The 17,028-nt window shown below is 36.3% G+C and overlaps 2 protein-coding genes across 5 annotated transcripts in view; one reads left to right on the forward strand and one right to left on the reverse strand.

The window, feature by feature from the left end:
* The window catches only part of rfx2 (regulatory factor X, 2 (influences HLA class II expression)), a 38,803-nt gene extending 24,398 nt beyond the window's left edge, over positions 1-14,405 (forward strand). For all 3 annotated transcript variants that reach the window (XM_089119724.1, XM_089119722.1, XM_089119723.1), the window contains 11 exons: positions 1,424-1,543; positions 2,166-2,287; positions 3,038-3,156; positions 8,253-8,362; positions 9,088-9,245; positions 9,361-9,458; positions 9,889-10,038; positions 10,140-10,348; positions 11,432-11,585; positions 12,424-12,466; positions 12,551-14,405. In XM_089119724.1, coding sequence (XP_088975850.1) covers positions 1,424-1,543; positions 2,166-2,287; positions 3,038-3,156; positions 8,253-8,362; positions 9,088-9,245; positions 9,361-9,458; positions 9,889-10,038; positions 10,140-10,348; positions 11,432-11,585; positions 12,424-12,466; positions 12,551-12,675 — 1,408 coding nt within the window. In that variant the 3' untranslated portion in view covers positions 12,676-14,405. The remainder of the gene's footprint in view (positions 1-1,423; positions 1,544-2,165; positions 2,288-3,037; positions 3,157-8,252; positions 8,363-9,087; positions 9,246-9,360; positions 9,459-9,888; positions 10,039-10,139; positions 10,349-11,431; positions 11,586-12,423; positions 12,467-12,550) is intronic.
* Positions 14,176-17,028, reverse strand: part of fcho1 (FCH and mu domain containing endocytic adaptor 1) — a 70,841-nt gene continuing 67,988 nt past the window's right edge. For both annotated transcript variants that reach the window (XM_089119721.1, XM_089119720.1), the window contains one exon: positions 14,176-15,098. In XM_089119721.1, coding sequence (XP_088975847.1) covers positions 15,070-15,098 — 29 coding nt within the window. In that variant the 3' untranslated portion in view covers positions 14,176-15,069. The remainder of the gene's footprint in view (positions 15,099-17,028) is intronic.

Here is a 17,028-nt window from a genome sequence, read left to right on the forward strand (position 1 = left end):
AGTAACCGATAACAAACTCTTTGAACAAAACTCACACACACAAATTAGCTCTCTGTTCTGCTGTCATATTTTAAAGGAAATTACGAGACATGCATATTTAACCGTGTCTGCTCCGTTTTCATTGTGACTGCACTAAACAAGGTCTATTAGGGCTTTTAGTCCAAAAGTGTGCACATTTAGGGGAAAAATATATTGATGGATTGGATTCGCATGTTTATTCCTAATTTCTTTAGAAAGAACTAAATTATGAGATCTGATGCCCTCTGCCTCTGTTCGATTCGCTACTCATCTGTCACTCACATTACTTGCATTACTTGCATTTTTATGAGAATAAAGAATTATATTTGAAATGCTAAAGGTGAGGCTTTTTAGTGGTGTATTTCTGCGTATTTTATTACAAATTCACTTTGCATCACAGTCATTTTGTACAAAGACTCTTAGGTGTTTTAAAGTGAGTTTTGAGCTGTGTCATGTACTGTAGATTGGTGCTAATGTTAACTAAATGCACCTGTTAGCAGGTGCGATAATATGACATGATGAATTTTGACAAAAATAATTTACATTTAGGTCAGAAATGTTTTGTTTTCTAGAAAAAACATTTGATAATGTGGGCAAATCTATATTAGGATCAAAAGGACAGACTGGGCAGAAATTGCAATAGAGCAGCTGATTAGAGTTCAAGAGTTCATAAAACAGGTTGGTAGAGTGAAATATAATAAAACTTTGGATTCGACCACGGTAATATTTAATGCTCTCTTGAAAGACTGCAAATTACTTGGCTTATTCGTGTTAAGTTGCATAAATGGTCCATAAAATTGTTACTGTAAATAATGATCAAAATTTATATTTTGTTAATAGGGCATTACAATACGTATCTCATGGTAGGACCAGGCAGTGGGTGTGGGCAAATTTTTGTGCCAAACATGCAAAAAAATAGAAACAGGTCTTTCTTTCTGGTGCTTAGATACCGCCCAATGAGACGCAGGTTTACTTGAATTCAAAACTTTTCAACCAACACTCAAGCAAACAGTGACAGCAGAACAGAGGTCATTTCTTATAATTAAAACAGCTTTTTAATTGCAATACATTTTTGTTTTCAAACACAGTATGTTTGATTGAATAAAAAGACACAAAGGGAACTCCATAACACTACACCCCACAAAATACAGCTAATCTATAAGCTGTAAACTACTTTTACAGCTTATCCACTCTCAAAAGAAAAGCACAATCCAGTCTCGAACCACAGCAGCACAGAGACGAACATTTGCTGAGTGGATTTTCTGCAGACACTCATCTAATACCTAAAGAATGATCATGAGATGATGGTCTGAAATAAATGACGTTCAGTCTCAAATTGTGGTGTGTTGTTGCTGGGGGGGAAAAGCCATAGCTCATTTTGTCTATGTGCATTTGTGTGTCGCAGGGGGAACTCAAAATACCATTATTATGGCATTCGTCTGAAGCCTGACTCGCCTCTCAACCGGTTGCAGGAGGACACGCAGTACATGGCAATGAGGCAACAACCTGTCCATCAGAAACAGAGGTGAAATGAACATCTCTTCTTTGCCATCACAAAGATCCTGTTTGTGTGCATGTCTTACTCTATTGTTCAGAATCCCGCTAGAGATTTGGATTCATTAAATCCATGTCTAATTATGTCCCACACTGGCTGAATATATGGACACTCAGACCAAGTTTTATCTCAGACACAGAAAACCAGCGTGGGTTTTGTGAACTTATTTAAACATTACGAATTAATTATTGATTAAATTATTAAAAAATCATGTATGCCACAGCTAGCTGCAATCGATGCAGTTGTGAGACATTTATAGGTAATACATTTTACATTGATATTATTTATAATAATAGTTCTTCTTGATCAATTCACGCATGATTTTTCTAAATAAAATACAATTTAATGTCCTGTTATTCAATCATTTTTTTTTCTTCTTAAAACATTATGCTGACATCTGGCTTATGACGTGATTCCGGTTCAAAACCATCAGAATTTTTTGCCATTGGAAATGCACAGAACACCTTCAGATTGGACACTGCTCTGCATCCTGATGGAAAATGATCTTCTCTTTCTTGCTTAGTCATATCGTCTGTAATCCCCAGTTGTGAATTCAACATTTAATCCTTCTGTTGGTATCTCCTGTGTCTAGGTTTAAGCCCTTTCACAAGATGGATGGGATGGGGGACAGTTTGAACAGCGGCTCCCAGCACTCGTCCAGCACCCCTGAGCAAAGCGTGGCGGCTCAGAGCCAGCATCACCAGCAGTATATTGGTAAACCTCCTCCATGACTTTTTATACATGATTTAATACATTAGTACTAGGGCTGCTCAATTATGGGCAAAATCATAATCACGATTATTTAGATTATTTAATATGATTGTTGGTGGGCGATATGCTTTGATGACAAAGTCTTATTTCATGATATGATTCATTTTAAATCTCAGTGAAATTTCACAAGGTTTTAGTTAACCTAGGATCAGTATTAGCTTATGTATTAGTTTTTGCTGATGTAAGAAAAAGGTCTTCAGAATAATTACATAAGACAAGTAAACAGTCAGCAATACAATAAAAAAACGAATTACAAAACGAACAAATAAATGCAACAAAATCGAAATTCAAATTAAATAAATGTTGTTTTAAGTTTTTCAGAAAGATGTATTAACAGTGTAAAGCCTAATAATAATAATAATCAAATGTAAACACTGCATAGTCTTGTTGTACTCTTAAAATATAGATTAAAGTTACTCAAGTTTATTCGGTCAAGTGAGTTTTTCCTTTCCTTCCTTTGGAACGGAAGTGTATGAAGGAAAGGAAAGGGCGCTGGAAGGATTGCAGTAAACATTTTACCTCGATATTTTTTTATTTTTATTTTTTTTACCAGTACAGGCTTTTTCTACTTTATACATTTAATAGAATTTAATAGCATTTACATACAAGCACTTCAAAAAACGTCTGAATGCATACACAACCAGCTTCAAGTCTTACCACTCGCTCTTGGTAACACTGTGTGTATTTTTGCAGATGTGTCTCACGTCCTTCCCTCCTTCCCTTCACCTGATCTGGGCTCTTGTCCTCTGCCTGAGCCAATCAGCATCAACGATGTCAAAAATCTACAGAGCAACTACAGGATTCACTGTGAGGTACTACACATTTTTTTTTTTTTTTTTTTTTTTTTCAAAATTTAGCACATTTGCAAATAGAGAATGAATCCTTTTAGGGATGAACGATATATCGGCCACCATATGGGCATCGGCTGATATTTTCATTTTTAATCCTATCGTTATCCACCCAATAAACAAATTTGCCCAATATATTCAAGCTGATAAATAATGGCTTATTTCCTTCAGCTGAGACACCTCAGGCCCCGTCCACACTACTGCGTTTTCGTTTAAAAACAGAGAATTACAACGAATGCGATCTCCGTCCACACCAGCATTTTATCTGTGTATTAGAATTAATGGTTTTAGGTCTTCCTTTTTCCATTTTAGTCTGGAAGGGAGGTGCAAACGTAGCAAAAGGTCTACATTTATTCATTTAGCTGACGCTTTTATCCAAAGCAACTTACAATTGCTATATATGTCAGAGGTCACACGCCTCTGGAGCAACTAGGGGTTAAGTGTCTTGCTCAGAGACACATTGGTGTCTCACAGTGGATTCGAACCCAGGTCTCTCACACCAAATGCATGTATCTTATCCACTGCGCCATCACCACCCAGATGAAAATATAATTGGAATCTCCTTCAAAAAATACCATATAGGCTACATCAAATTATAATGAGAACATTATTATAATTGTGTGCTTGAGACTTGTTTTTGTAATCAGGCTCTCAAAAATTACACAAAAAAGCGGATCTAGATTTATCGGCCAGTATATTGGTCATCGGCTTTCAAATTATCATATCGGCTAAAATTTTCCTATCTGTGCATTCCTAGTATCTTTATTCTCAGAGCACCCAGTGGAGGAAACAGTGTCACAGGGTCCGTGGAAAGGAAGCAACTTTTTAACAGCTATCTTTAGAAAATAATAGACACCCTGGCAAAGATAAACTATTCCTTATACCAGAGGAAATTAAAATTCTGATATTATATGCTTATTACAAGAACTTCAAATCATTTCATAATTCATAAATATAAAGTTAAGTATAAAATATGTAAAGGAATTATTCAGAACATGAGTACATATCAAGTACACAAAAATGTATAATTAATGGAATAATGAGAATGTTAAAGAAATACAATAATGAATGAAATGTACCACAGCAAATAGTTACACTACTCTACCCAAGGCTGTTTTCTTGCAACAATGTATTGCATGAATGTGAGCCTTGTTATTACGGGCAGCTAAAAAAAAAAAGGAAAACCAAGCACCTGCAACATCTTTCAGAGAATGACCTTGTATGAACAATGTTCTTTCACAATCTGTGAATATTTGTCACATAGTCTCTGTTGAATTTAATGTGTTAACTGCATCAGATTTAATTTCACATTCATTTAGATATTTTATAATTGATTTTGAAAACAGAACAGCCTGAGTGTTTGCAGATACATCATTTATTTATTTGATTTATAATTTGTAATTACTCACACTACCATTCAAAAGTGACAGTGAAGCCATTTATAATGTAAAGATTTCTATTTTAAATCAATCCTGTGCTTTTGAACTTTCTAAGAAGAAAATCAAAGAATCCTGAATAAAAGTGTATTCTGGTATTCACAGAAATATTAAGTTTAAGATTGTGTTTCCGCTAAAGAAATTTAAGAAACTTGTTAGAAATGTAGAAAATGTATCTTGAACACCAAATCAGCTTATTAGAATGAAGGTTATGAAGGATCATGTGACATTGAAGACTAGCGCAATGATGCTGAAAATTCAGATTTGCCATCACAGGAACTGTTTTTTTTTTTATCTTAATATATTTTAAAATATATTTTTAAATTGCAAAAATATTTTACATTGTTACTGTTTTCACAAATAAATCCTTTTTGAAAGACAAAAAACAGTATTTGTACAATTATACAACGGTTTGAATGGTAGTTGTATAATTATAATAATAATTTAACATTTTCCGAATCAAATATAAAGATAATGTTGTAAAAAGCATAGTGCTTTGCATAGGGTGGTGCTTTTAAAAATATAAACATTTCTGTTCCCCGTGTGTCTGTTATCTCCAGAAGTTGGTTGAAAAGGAGTTGCTTCATTTCATGAACACTAAATTGACTATTTCACGTGTGCTGGAAAGGGAGTGTGTTGAGATTTGTTCTTTGGAGTAGATTAGATTTCTTCTCTTCCCATATTTTGCTTCATCAAATTAGAAAATGACATGTACTTTAAACATAAATAAATATTATAATCGATTTGAAGTCGTAAACCTCGTAGAACCATTTTAATTGCAACACCCTCTTTCTCTAGGTTTTACTTGAAGTTTCGATGTGTTTTAATGGAAGAATAAACGGCACTTAATTTTTGTTCATTGAGAAACTGTGAAAGAGCTGTTGATGGGTTTTTCTAAGTATTCCTTCTCCCTACTTTCTGAGTTTCTAGTTTGAAGTATTCTTGAATTTTACTTTCAGAATGTGTCTGGTCTCATTACAGTCTCAATATCCTGACAGATGAACTCGACCCATCTTCATATCCTAGCTCTCACTTTTAATGTAATTTCTGCCATATTCAAGCGCTCTTTCTCTCCATTTCTCTTTCTGTCCCTCCCCGTCCACTGCTCCCCTTTTGTTCCAAGGCTTCTTTTATCCCTCTACTCAGACTATGAGTTTTTTAGTCTTCCCAATCAACCTTTCATCCAGTTGGATCTTTTCCATCTGTGAGTCTTTGCATGCTCCTCAGTCCTCACTACTGAAATATAAGTTAAGTTGTTGCTGGTAAAGCATAGTAAACAGGTTTACTCAGACCTCTCCCATTCAAATGGAAATGTCTTCGCGTTCTGAATATCTTTCATACTCTCTCTTAATATTGTTATAAACGGGTCCAGAGACAAGCTTTGTCCAACATCATGCAATCACAAGCAATCAGAATATATTTGATGTAGTGCTGTCAAATAAATTAATCATGATTAATAGCATCTAAAATAAAAGTTTGTAAATGTATAATATGTGTGTGTTACACATTTAGTATATATTTACAAACTACATCAGGGCCATTTCCTCCCATGCAGGGGCATGCATGTGTGTGTATAGTATCAGTATATTGGATCCGTGCATGGTGTCTTAAAGTGACATCAGCCTAATATTACTTCTGCTGTCTGTTTTTGTTAATCAAACAACAAATTTGTTCTTATTTTCTTTATTTTTATTTGACAGAAGTACTTTTTTTTCCTTTAACATAGCAAATACCGAAACGTGGCCCTAAAACCGTGATAAAAACCGAACCGCGAATGATTTGGAGCAATAAACCCTTATTTGTATACACACACATGTATATCTAATTTATATATATATATTAGGGATGTCAACGATCAATCGAAGATCGATTAATTGTCGAAAATACATTTAATCGATAAAACTTATCATTCATCGATTATGCAGGATATTGTGCGTGCATGCTGCTCAACCACGAGACATGTGTAAGCGAGCGCGTCGGTGTGGTGGAGTGTTGAGTCCCACTGAATGACACCCCCGAATGACACGCACCGGAGTTGTTTGGGACTATTTTACACCTTCATCATGTCTATAAGTTTGCGTGTGCATTCGCAGTGTTTTGTTTTGTGCAAATGTAAGTTGTAATAGTTTATTTTGTGTACGCCTATCTATATCTGATTTATCTCATATTGGATGCATTTGGTTAAGAATGCATTTTTTGTCATTTTGTGCAGAAATAATTTTGTAATATTATGTTTATTTTGTATATATCCAATTTATATCAAATAGGATGCATTTCTTTGAGTAAAATAAACGCTATCAAAGTGCTCAACGGTTATTCATTCAGCGTGCGCCGATTTAAACGACGATCGATCATGGGAATTTGTGAAAATTGACATCCCTAATATATATATATGTATATATATGTGTGTGTGTGTATATATATATATAATGATATGTATGTAATATATTTACAAAATTTTATGTTGCGATTAATTAAATTAATTGATTTCACAGTGGACAGGGGTTAAACATAGAAACCAAAATGTCCTGTCACTCTTCATTTTTTTGCACTAGCGCTAAAGTTTCCAGTGCTTTTCAGGCAGTGAACAAGAGAGAAAGATAAGAAATTGCCCAACATATCCATTTTCATTTGACCAAAATACCTTGAACGTGTTAAATGATGTCCTTCGAACTCGTAAGTAGGTTGTAGAGTGCTGATGCACTTCAGGAAGTCAGAACTCTGCACTTTTAGTGCTGCCTGAAATAGGATGTGAATTTATAAAACAGATATTTCTTCACACAAGTGTAGTACCCTTAAAAAAATCATCGACTTGTCTTCTAGAAGGAAGACTATAGTACTTTTCCTCTCTTTAGACTAAGATACGAAAGCTTGTTTGTCCAGGAAAGAGAATTTCTCTTTTTTTGTTTTGGAGTGCTGTGTTTAAACTGTTGCCGGGGCAACGGTAAACAAGGTTGCCATGGTGACCTGGCTATGGAAGCCAAAACATAGCATGTGACCGGTAAGGGAGGGAGGAAAAGGGAGGGGGGTGTGTGTAACTGGATACAAGAGTGTGTCCTCATCGAGGAGAATCTGAGAGCCGAGTGTGAATCACTCTGAGACAAACACAGCAAACTCACCACACTCTCACTTCTGCTGCATGTCACAGTTCACTGAAATACCATCCCCACTACACCAACAAGTTCCTTTTTTTTTTTTTTGGACATAAAACAGAATATAAGATGTAGTTGAAAGTTAAACTATTAAAATGTTTATAAGAAGGTAGATAGTTCTCAAGAATGGTGCTTCTGAATGAGCACTGGCTGTTTTCATAATTTAAACTGCGAGATGGACGGCGATGTCGTGAGTGGGTCACACTTCAGATGATCTTGTCGTCTGATATGCCAAACAGGAAAGACATGCGCTCAGAATAGAGCACACTCATCTCACAAATTATATCATAACTCGCATTGGAGCACACATCAGTGTATTTGTTCCAAAATCATTTGTTTTGCAAGTTGTTCAACTGGTCATAAGTCAGTCTTGTGTTTGAAATATCAGCAGGAAACCGTTTTGCTGTTTGAGTGTGTTAATTAATGGGAGCTTGTTTAAACATTGCTTATAACCCTGATTTCTCTCTGTCAGGCGACTCTGGACGTAGTGATGAACTTGCAGTTCCACCTCATAGAGAAGCTATGGCAGACCTTTTGGTATTCAACAGCGCCATCTAGTGACGGAGCCACTACCATTAACAGGTGCTTTATCCTATAAACCAGTTCATACAGTCACAGAAAACTTAGAAGTGTTTGGAAAAGTCATCAAAGACAGTCAAGGACATTCCTGTAGTAGTGACATTAGTATTGTCTGTGTATTATTATTCATCCGTTCGAAAGTTTAAGATTTTGTCTTTTTGATTTGATAGAAGTCGCTTGTGCTATCAAGGCTGCATTTATTCGATAAAAATACAGTGAAAACAAACAGTAATGTGAAATATTAGTACAATTTAAACTTGTATTTTTGTATTTTAGTGTATTTTAAAATGTAATTTATTCCTGTGATGGTAAAGCTGAATTTTCAACATCATCACTCCAGTCTTCAGTGTCACATGATGCTTCAGAAATAATTCTATGCTGATTTGCTGCTCAAAAAACATTTATTATTTATTAAATTTAAAAGAGTTTTGTTGCTTAATATTTTTGTGGAAAGGTGTATTTTGTAACAAAATGTCTTTACTTTTGATCAATTTAAGTGTCCTTAGCTGAGCAAAAGTATTATTTTCTTTATAAAAAGAAGATCTTACTGACCCCAGATTTTGACCTGTAGTGTAGGTATTGCGCTCTCTGAGTGAAACATTAATACAGTTTTGTACAATCATCTATTATTTTAAAAGAGACAACGACAGATTTTTTTACTTGCTAGTTTTGCTGTTTTAAACAAAGGGATTTCTGTCTGAATTGACATGTATTGGTATATTGTGCAGTGAAGAGGATGTGGAGGATATCCCAGGATTCCCCAGAGAGAAGCTGATCGCTCTGTGTAAATATGAACCAATCAAACAGTGGATGAGGAGCTGTGATCACATCCTGTATCAGGCACTGGTGGAGATTCTCATCCCTGATGTACTGCGGCCTGTTCCCAGTTAGTATTTCTACTTCTTCACACACTTACTGTGACCTGTTCCAGGGTCAGTGTTGCTGCTGTATTGTGGGCTGAAAGTTTAAGTGCATGACTGATGGGAAATGTGATCCTGCAGGCACACTCACTCAAGCTATCAGAAACTTCGCTAAGAGTCTAGAGGGGTGGCTGACCTCAGCCATGACTGACTTCCCACAGGAGATTGTCCGCACTAAGGTATGTGTGTGTGTATGTTTCTGACCTTAACTTAAAGGAGAAATTTGCTGCAAATGTTCTCAGAAGCTGGCTAAAACAGGCAAAACTCCATGAAGAAGAGAGATTCTGAAAACAATCAAAAAAATATATAATTTAATTTTTAAAACATTAATTTACAATGTATATTATTAATGTAGGATATTCTAAAAGAATTTTTGAGAAAATGCTATTCTATAATAATGATACTCAAAAACTACAAAAAGCTTTCTTTCTTTTATTAATTACAAAGGAAAATCTATTTGAAGGGTTGTGTCTACATGTGCTTGTGCCTATGATGCCTATTTTTATGGTGCTTTAGAAGTGAATTTTGTAACCTTGGTGACTGACCTTACAGGATGTGAGGTCTAGGTATTTTTGCATTGACGCTCACAAGGTTTTGTCGTCTGCGCAGGCTGCAGTCGTGAGTGCGTTTGCGCAGACCCTGCGCCGTTACACCTCTCTGAATCATCTGGCTCAGGCGGCTCGAGCCGTCCTGCAGAACACCTCGCAGATCAACCAGATGCTCAGCGACCTCAACAGAGTGGACTTCGCTAACGTGCAGGTCTGTCTTCTGCTGGAACATCAGAAACACTTCAGGTTCACGGAGGAGGAGTGAGTGCGTTCTCTGCTCACTCTGAGCGTGTGTGTGTGTGTTTGTCACAGGAGCAGGCGTCCTGGGTGTGCCAGTGTGATGAGAGTGTGGTCCAGCGTTTGGAGCAAGACTTTAAGGTGACCCTGCAGCAGCAGAGCTCTCTGGATCAGTGGGCCGCCTGGCTGGATAATGTGGTCAACCAGGTGCTGAAACCCTACGACGGCAGTCCCAGCTTCCCTCGTGCCGCGCGCCAGTTCCTGCTCAAGTGGTCTTTTTACAGGTACACGGCTCCCTTTAAAAACCACCGATGGGCTCTCTTCTCAATTACATTTATTTCACTTCCCATGCCTGTAAAACTAGTCGCTTGTTTTGAAACAAAATATGTAATTTATTTGAATCGTGTAGATCCGATGAGGTTTTTTTCGGTTTGAGGGGTGAAATTGGATATACAATAAAAATTGTATATAACTCAATGATTAATTTATTAAGACGGGTCATTTGGCGCCGCCTATTGGCGGTTTAGTTTCATGTTTAAAAGTATCATCTATTTTTTATTTTTTTTGCATTTGTTTAAACTCATAAAATGATTTTAAATTATTTATTTAGATGTACTTTTGCAGTGTAAATTATTCAATTGGATTCATTATTATTAAAACTGAATTTGACATGAAAGATAATGCATATATTTAGTAAGGTTTAAAAATTTGTCTTTTATAAAGATAAATAACACCCTGGGGTAAAATTCACAAATATGCAGATTTAAGTACTATGTAAAAGCTGATGAGAATATTGTTTCAGAATAAATAATATTTACTTATGACAGTCACCGTTTAAATGTTATATATATAAAAGAGTAGAAACATAATTGTCATTAATGTATTATAACGTTATTACAAAACCTTCCTTATGTGTGATTTAAATGTAAGTAACCTACAAAGAAATAATTTTTAATCTTTAATGTTTTATTCCTTATGGTTCCTTATGGTTTACAGCATTAGTTGAGCGATATTTTAAAGAAATTTGCTATGTACTGTACCTGATAGGTCCCAACTTAATCATTATTGAATCAAATTGTGTCAATAAATTTAAAGTTTGTTTTTTGTACTTTAAGCAAAATGTTTCTTGTCAAAATGCTTCATTTACATGTCAAAATCATAAAAATTGTCTCGTGGGCGACGATGCCCCAAATGACAAATGAGTTTGCAGCTCTGACTTCCATTTGATGTGGCCTCTTAACAGACACAGCTTTACAACAACTGATCTTCTGAAGAGAGTAGATTGAAAGCAGCACTTTAATCTGTGGCGGGTGTTGTGGTTTTGTTGTGGTAGTTTGTAATGAAACTCTCTGTTGCCCTGGTTACAGCTCCATGGTGATCCGAGATCTGACTCTGCGCTCGGCCGCAAGCTTTGGCTCCTTCCACCTCATCCGTCTGCTCTATGATGAATACATGTTCTATTTGGTAGAACACCGTGTCGCCCATGCAACCGGAGAGACGCCCATTGCTGTCATGGGGGAGGTGAGGAGATCTGGCTGCTCCGTAGTTTAATATTTCAGACTTTCGTGCATTAATCTAACAGCTTGTATTGAGCGTTGAGCACATGCAGGCGTTTCTTTTGGCCCTGTTGACTAAGAAAATAAACTACTGAAGGAGTGAAAAGTGTGTATTCAGAGAGTTTATTTAAATAACAACGTCCAAGAGCATGTATGCGTGCCATCAGAGTTTTGTTATTTTTCTGAAACCACCATTCCATCACAATTCAAACAATGTATTGTGTTTAATAGTATTCTGTGGCTTTTTGAGGGATACGGTTGAGTTTTTTTTTTTTTTTTTGGGGGGGGGGGGGGGGGGGGGGGGGGGGTGGTTCTTTGTTTTTCTAAGGCTAATTTCCTAGCTAGCATTTGATTTTAAAGAAAATGCACAGAACTACATATTTATAACAAATCTATCTGTCTGTCTGCACATTCATATTAATAATTTTATGGATTGCATAATTCTGTCTGTACATTCACATTAATACTAATAATACTGATATAATACTGTCTACACATTAATATGAATACTAATTTTATTTATATAATAAAATATGTAGATTGAGATATAATTCATAAAAATATTCTGGTCATTTTCTCACTTGTTTATTACGCTAACATTTGGTAAATTGTACATTTGGTTGTGGTGGAAATGACTAAATGTAAAGAATTTAAGCAAATACTTTTCACATAATATTTAATTTGTTTAACCTTATTTAAATTTTGTTTAGATCAATGTTATTTATAGGTTTTAAAATGTAACACAATATGCAAATCCATTTGAAAATGTATTTAAAATTATATTTTTTTTTGTGTATTTTCAGTTCAGTGACCTCAGTTCAATGATGCCATCACTCATGGAGAAAGGTAATGGATTTTGATACCAACCCTTTCTCATTTCGAAAGTTCCTCTGCTCTGTATTCCAACATCCTTCTCTTTTCCTTTCCCAGATGCCTCATTCTCAGACGACATGGCCAGCGATGGAGACATGTCGAGGATGAGCGAGAGGAGTATGAGCGAGCCGGCGGTGAAGAGAGAGAGAATCGAGAGCAGTCACTCCCTGCAGGAGATCTAAGAGCAGGGCGTCAGGCTCACCCCAGACCACAATCTTACGGCTCTAACACTCGGCCGTGAGCTTTTTCTTTATCTTGAGGGTACGTAGGTCTGTTTAGGGTCGGTGTGTGTCTCTCTCTCTCTCTCGCCTTTAGGTTTTCTCCGACTGTGAAACAAGAACGTGCTGGTTTTGTGATGTGTTTTTTTCATGTGCCATAGTCTTCTTTCAGTGCCTTAGATGAGGAAAGAAACACTAGAGCAGAACTATCTCTCTCTTTCTCTTTGACCTTCTCTCGTTCTGTCGTTTCCTCGGCCGTGCCTCTAACCGCAGAATGAATGTATCGTCTCAGAACCTCAGATGTGTCTAAAGCACCTTTAAAAGATGGTCACATTTTTTTTTAGACTTTCTGCCTCGGCCGTTTCCTCGCGGTTCCTCAGGCGTAGATGCAACCTGCTGACCCCAAAGCTGCATCGCAGCGCCCACCCAAACCCGCTGCACATGCAAAGCCTTTCCACGACGAAACGAATGGAGACCGCTCCATTCCAGACGTTTTGTAGATAAACCCCTGGCCATATGAGATGCCTAGTCTATACCTCAACAGTTTTTAGTTCTAATGAGTTAATGAGTCTAACTTTTAATACGTTTTTATAAAAATCACTATGAGATTATTCGACTGTTTGCTCCAATCGGTTGCCCTGAAAGTACCCCATTCTCGTTCGAAAGCTTCAGGATGTACATACGCCTACTGTGTTGATGGTTACTGCTCTGGTCTTAAACCCAAGCAAAGCAGTTTTCACCTTTTTGGTCTAGTTTTGTAGTTATTTGAGGAGTTCTTAGTTGTTTGCAGTGGTTAAAAAGAGCCTCGGTGATTTGTCGATATATTGAACGTACCTGTGAGCGTGCATCTGTACACAAGGCCTTCTGAAGTAACTGGAAGTGAGTCTGCACTCACCAGGTTATGACTAGTTTTGTGTTATTTTTATTAAAAATTATTATTTTTTAATCAAGATCAAAAAAATGTTTTTTTGCATCATATATTTAAGTAGATATTGTGTATATGTAATAGCAAAAAAACGTAAACGCTACGTAATAGCTAAAAATTTCTCAGAAAAGCCTTTTCTAGAAGACGTAGAAAACCCAAAAATAGACACGTCTAGTAACAGAATATGCAGATTCTTGCAAATATGCCTCATTACCTGGTGCTGTACATCTGATGTTTTAGTTTTCACGCTTTTAATAAAAACAACGTGCCCACTTAGCTGAAGTAAAGCTGGAAACCTTTTCAGGAGATCTATCGGTTTCAGGAGACATCATTTGTTTTTGAAGAACCCGGTTGGGATCTTTACCGGTGCCTGGTAGCGGCCCGTAACGGGCACCCTACACGTCCCTCTCTGCTATTTACAAAGATAAACTTTATTTCTACTAGCTGTTCTGTGTTTGTTTCTGAGAAGTGATTGGCGGATGTATTCTCACTGTGGTTGGTTGTGAGTGTCAGGCTCTGTACTTTAACGCCTGTCATGGTTCTTTGCCTGTTGTGTGCTTTTGGGAAAGATTTTTCTTTTCTTTTTTTTTTTGTAATGCTGTTTTAAAGCTTCTGGCTAAGGATTATTTTTATGGAGGTAGCTGCAATTCTTCTCACTACTATATTGATACCTTATTTTTGTGTCTTTAAAATATCTTTATTTAGCCTCAACTGCTTAGTTCGACTGTATTTTGTACTGGTAAAAAGTGTAATAAATTTGTGTAAATCACTTTTGTCTCGGACTAACTCCTTGCTTTTTAATGGGATAGTTCCTAACTATCCCTAAATCCATATCCATACATCTGTTCATATCATATTCATATGGATTATTTTTGGTAGTGGCGTGGACTGCCTTTAGAGGGACAGAAATTGCTCAGATTTCAATAAAAAGATCTTCATTTGTGTTCCGAAGATAAACGAAAGTCTTACGGTTTTGGAACGACATGAATCCTAAACCTTTAGAGTAAAATAATAATCACACAAATAGACTTTTTTTTTAAGTAAATCTTTCTTGAATACTCAACATGAGACAATTTGGATAAATGTCAGAATTTTTATATCCATTATACATATTCATACTTACTCGTTCAGAAATTTGCACTAAAAATGAAAGGAAATGTACATCCAGTTCTTCAAAATGAAATAAATGTGGTTTGAACAAACAATTCTATACAGATAAAAGTGTAGAAGCTGGTTGTGGTCCCTAATCCCAGTGCATACACATTCTAGAGCAATGCATCATGGGTATTATCTATTTCCCACACATTACACTCTATATACAATGTGATCTCTTCTGTTCAGGCTATTAGCACATGGACAGTTCCACCAGCCCAGGTAGGTTTAAAAAGTGCAAACGTTGTGCCTCGGCGGCACCGGAGCAGCTCCATCACCTCTCACAAAGAACAGCCGGCCATATATTTTCCTGTAAAACCATCCAGATGAACATTATTACTACATTTGACAATGATTGCATCATGCTGTTGTCATTTTACCAGTCTTGATTTGCTGTTTCAAGAAAACACTGCAAAAACTATTAATTAACCAAACATCAATTAAACTTACTTAAGAAGCACAATTGTTTTCAGAGATTATACCTATTATATAAAAGCACAAGGGACTGTTCAAGTTTTGCAAAAAGTGGTGATGGTTATAATTAGGTGAACATCAAGATACATGGTTGTGTTTTAAAAACAGGTAGCTTAGAAACCAGTAATGATCTTCTGAATGATACATTTATACTGCATTTAACCCCCTCAGACCTGAATTATGTTTCAAGTTTTTGAAAAATATAAAAGTACATTTTCCCAGCTCATGAGGTTTCTATAAATGAAAACAAATGAATTGTTTTAATATAATTGCTTTCATTGTGATTTTTTTTTTGTCCATTCCAATGGACATCAGGTCAAAACAGGTGTACTTCCCAAAAATGTACCAACATGAAATAAATGAATAAACATAAAATTTGTTGGTCTATACTTTAAGCTTTTTCGCAAGGTCAAAAAAATTCCAGCAGTATACCATTTCAACTATAATTTTGAGGTTTTTGTTTTACAGATTGCATATTGTTTGTAACAAACTAAATAAATTTGAATCAATCAATCTGGTCATATTAGAGTCATTTTCTGTGTGCATCTTTCTTTTTTTAGAACAAAAACTTGAACATTATAACTTTAATCGTAAGGTTTTTCCTTTATATTGCACATTTGTTTATTCGTAACAAAATAAACCTAGGAATCAATCAATGCATTCATGTTAGAGTCATTTCCTTTGTGCATCCTGTGTTTTCTTGTATTTTTACAGTGCTGGCAGCAGGACGGTTGCCAGCAAGTCACTGTATTTCGATTTCCAGTAACTCTAGCTAGTCCAAGCTAGAGGTATTTATAATGGCATAAATGCTACGTGGGATCTCAATATCTCAGCTCAGGAAGGGTCTAGAGACTCCATTTTTGCACTCAGGTCTAAGTCTCATGGCCCTCTATCATAATCCAGAGTTTTGAGAAGATTGGAGAAACTTAATTTCTCGCCCCGAAAAAAAAAAACGAAAGGGGTACGAGTGGTTTTTTTTTTTTTTTCGGGTCGAAATTTTGAGTTTCTCTGATATTCTTGATACTCTGGATTCTGATTGAGGGCCATGGGACTTAGACCTGAGTGCAAAAATAGAGGCTCTGGACCCTTCCAGAGCTGAGATATTGAGATATTTATAATGGCTATAATGGTGCGTGGGATCTCAATATCTCAGCTCTGGAAGGGTCTAGAGCCTCCATTTTTGCACTCAGGTCTAAGTCTCGCGGCCCTCTATCAGAATCCAGAGTTTTGAGAAGATTGCAGAAACTTAATTTCTCACCCCGAAAAAAAAAAAACGAAAGGGGTAACACTGTCAAAGTCTCACGGCCCTCTATCAGAATCCAGAGTTTTGAGAAGATTGGAGAAACTTATTTTTTAGCCCGAAAACAAACAAAAAAAAAAAAACGAAAGGGGTAACACTGTCGTTTTTTTTTCGGGTCGAAATTTTGAGTTTCGATATCTCAGCTCTGGAAGGGTCTAGAGCCTCCATTTTTGCGCTCAGGTCAAAGTCTCGCGGCCCTCTATCATAATCCAGAGTTTTGAGAAGATTGGAGAAACTTGATTTTTCGCCCGAAAACTGAAAAAAACGTAAGGGGTAACACTGTCGTTTTTTTTTCGGGTCGAAATTTTGAGTTTCGATATCTCAGCTCTGGAAGGGTCTAGAGCCTCCATTTTTGCGCTCAGGTCAAAGTCTCGCGGCCCTCTATCATAATCCAGAGTTTTGAGAAGATTGGAGAAACTTGATTTTTCGCCCGAAAACTGAAAAAAACGTAAGGGGTAACACTGTC

Source organism: Pimephales promelas, chromosome 14, assembly GCF_988280905.1.
Source record: "Pimephales promelas chromosome 14, fPimPro1.hap1.1, whole genome shotgun sequence".
Lineage (NCBI taxonomy): Eukaryota > Metazoa > Chordata > Actinopteri > Cypriniformes > Leuciscidae > Pimephales > Pimephales promelas.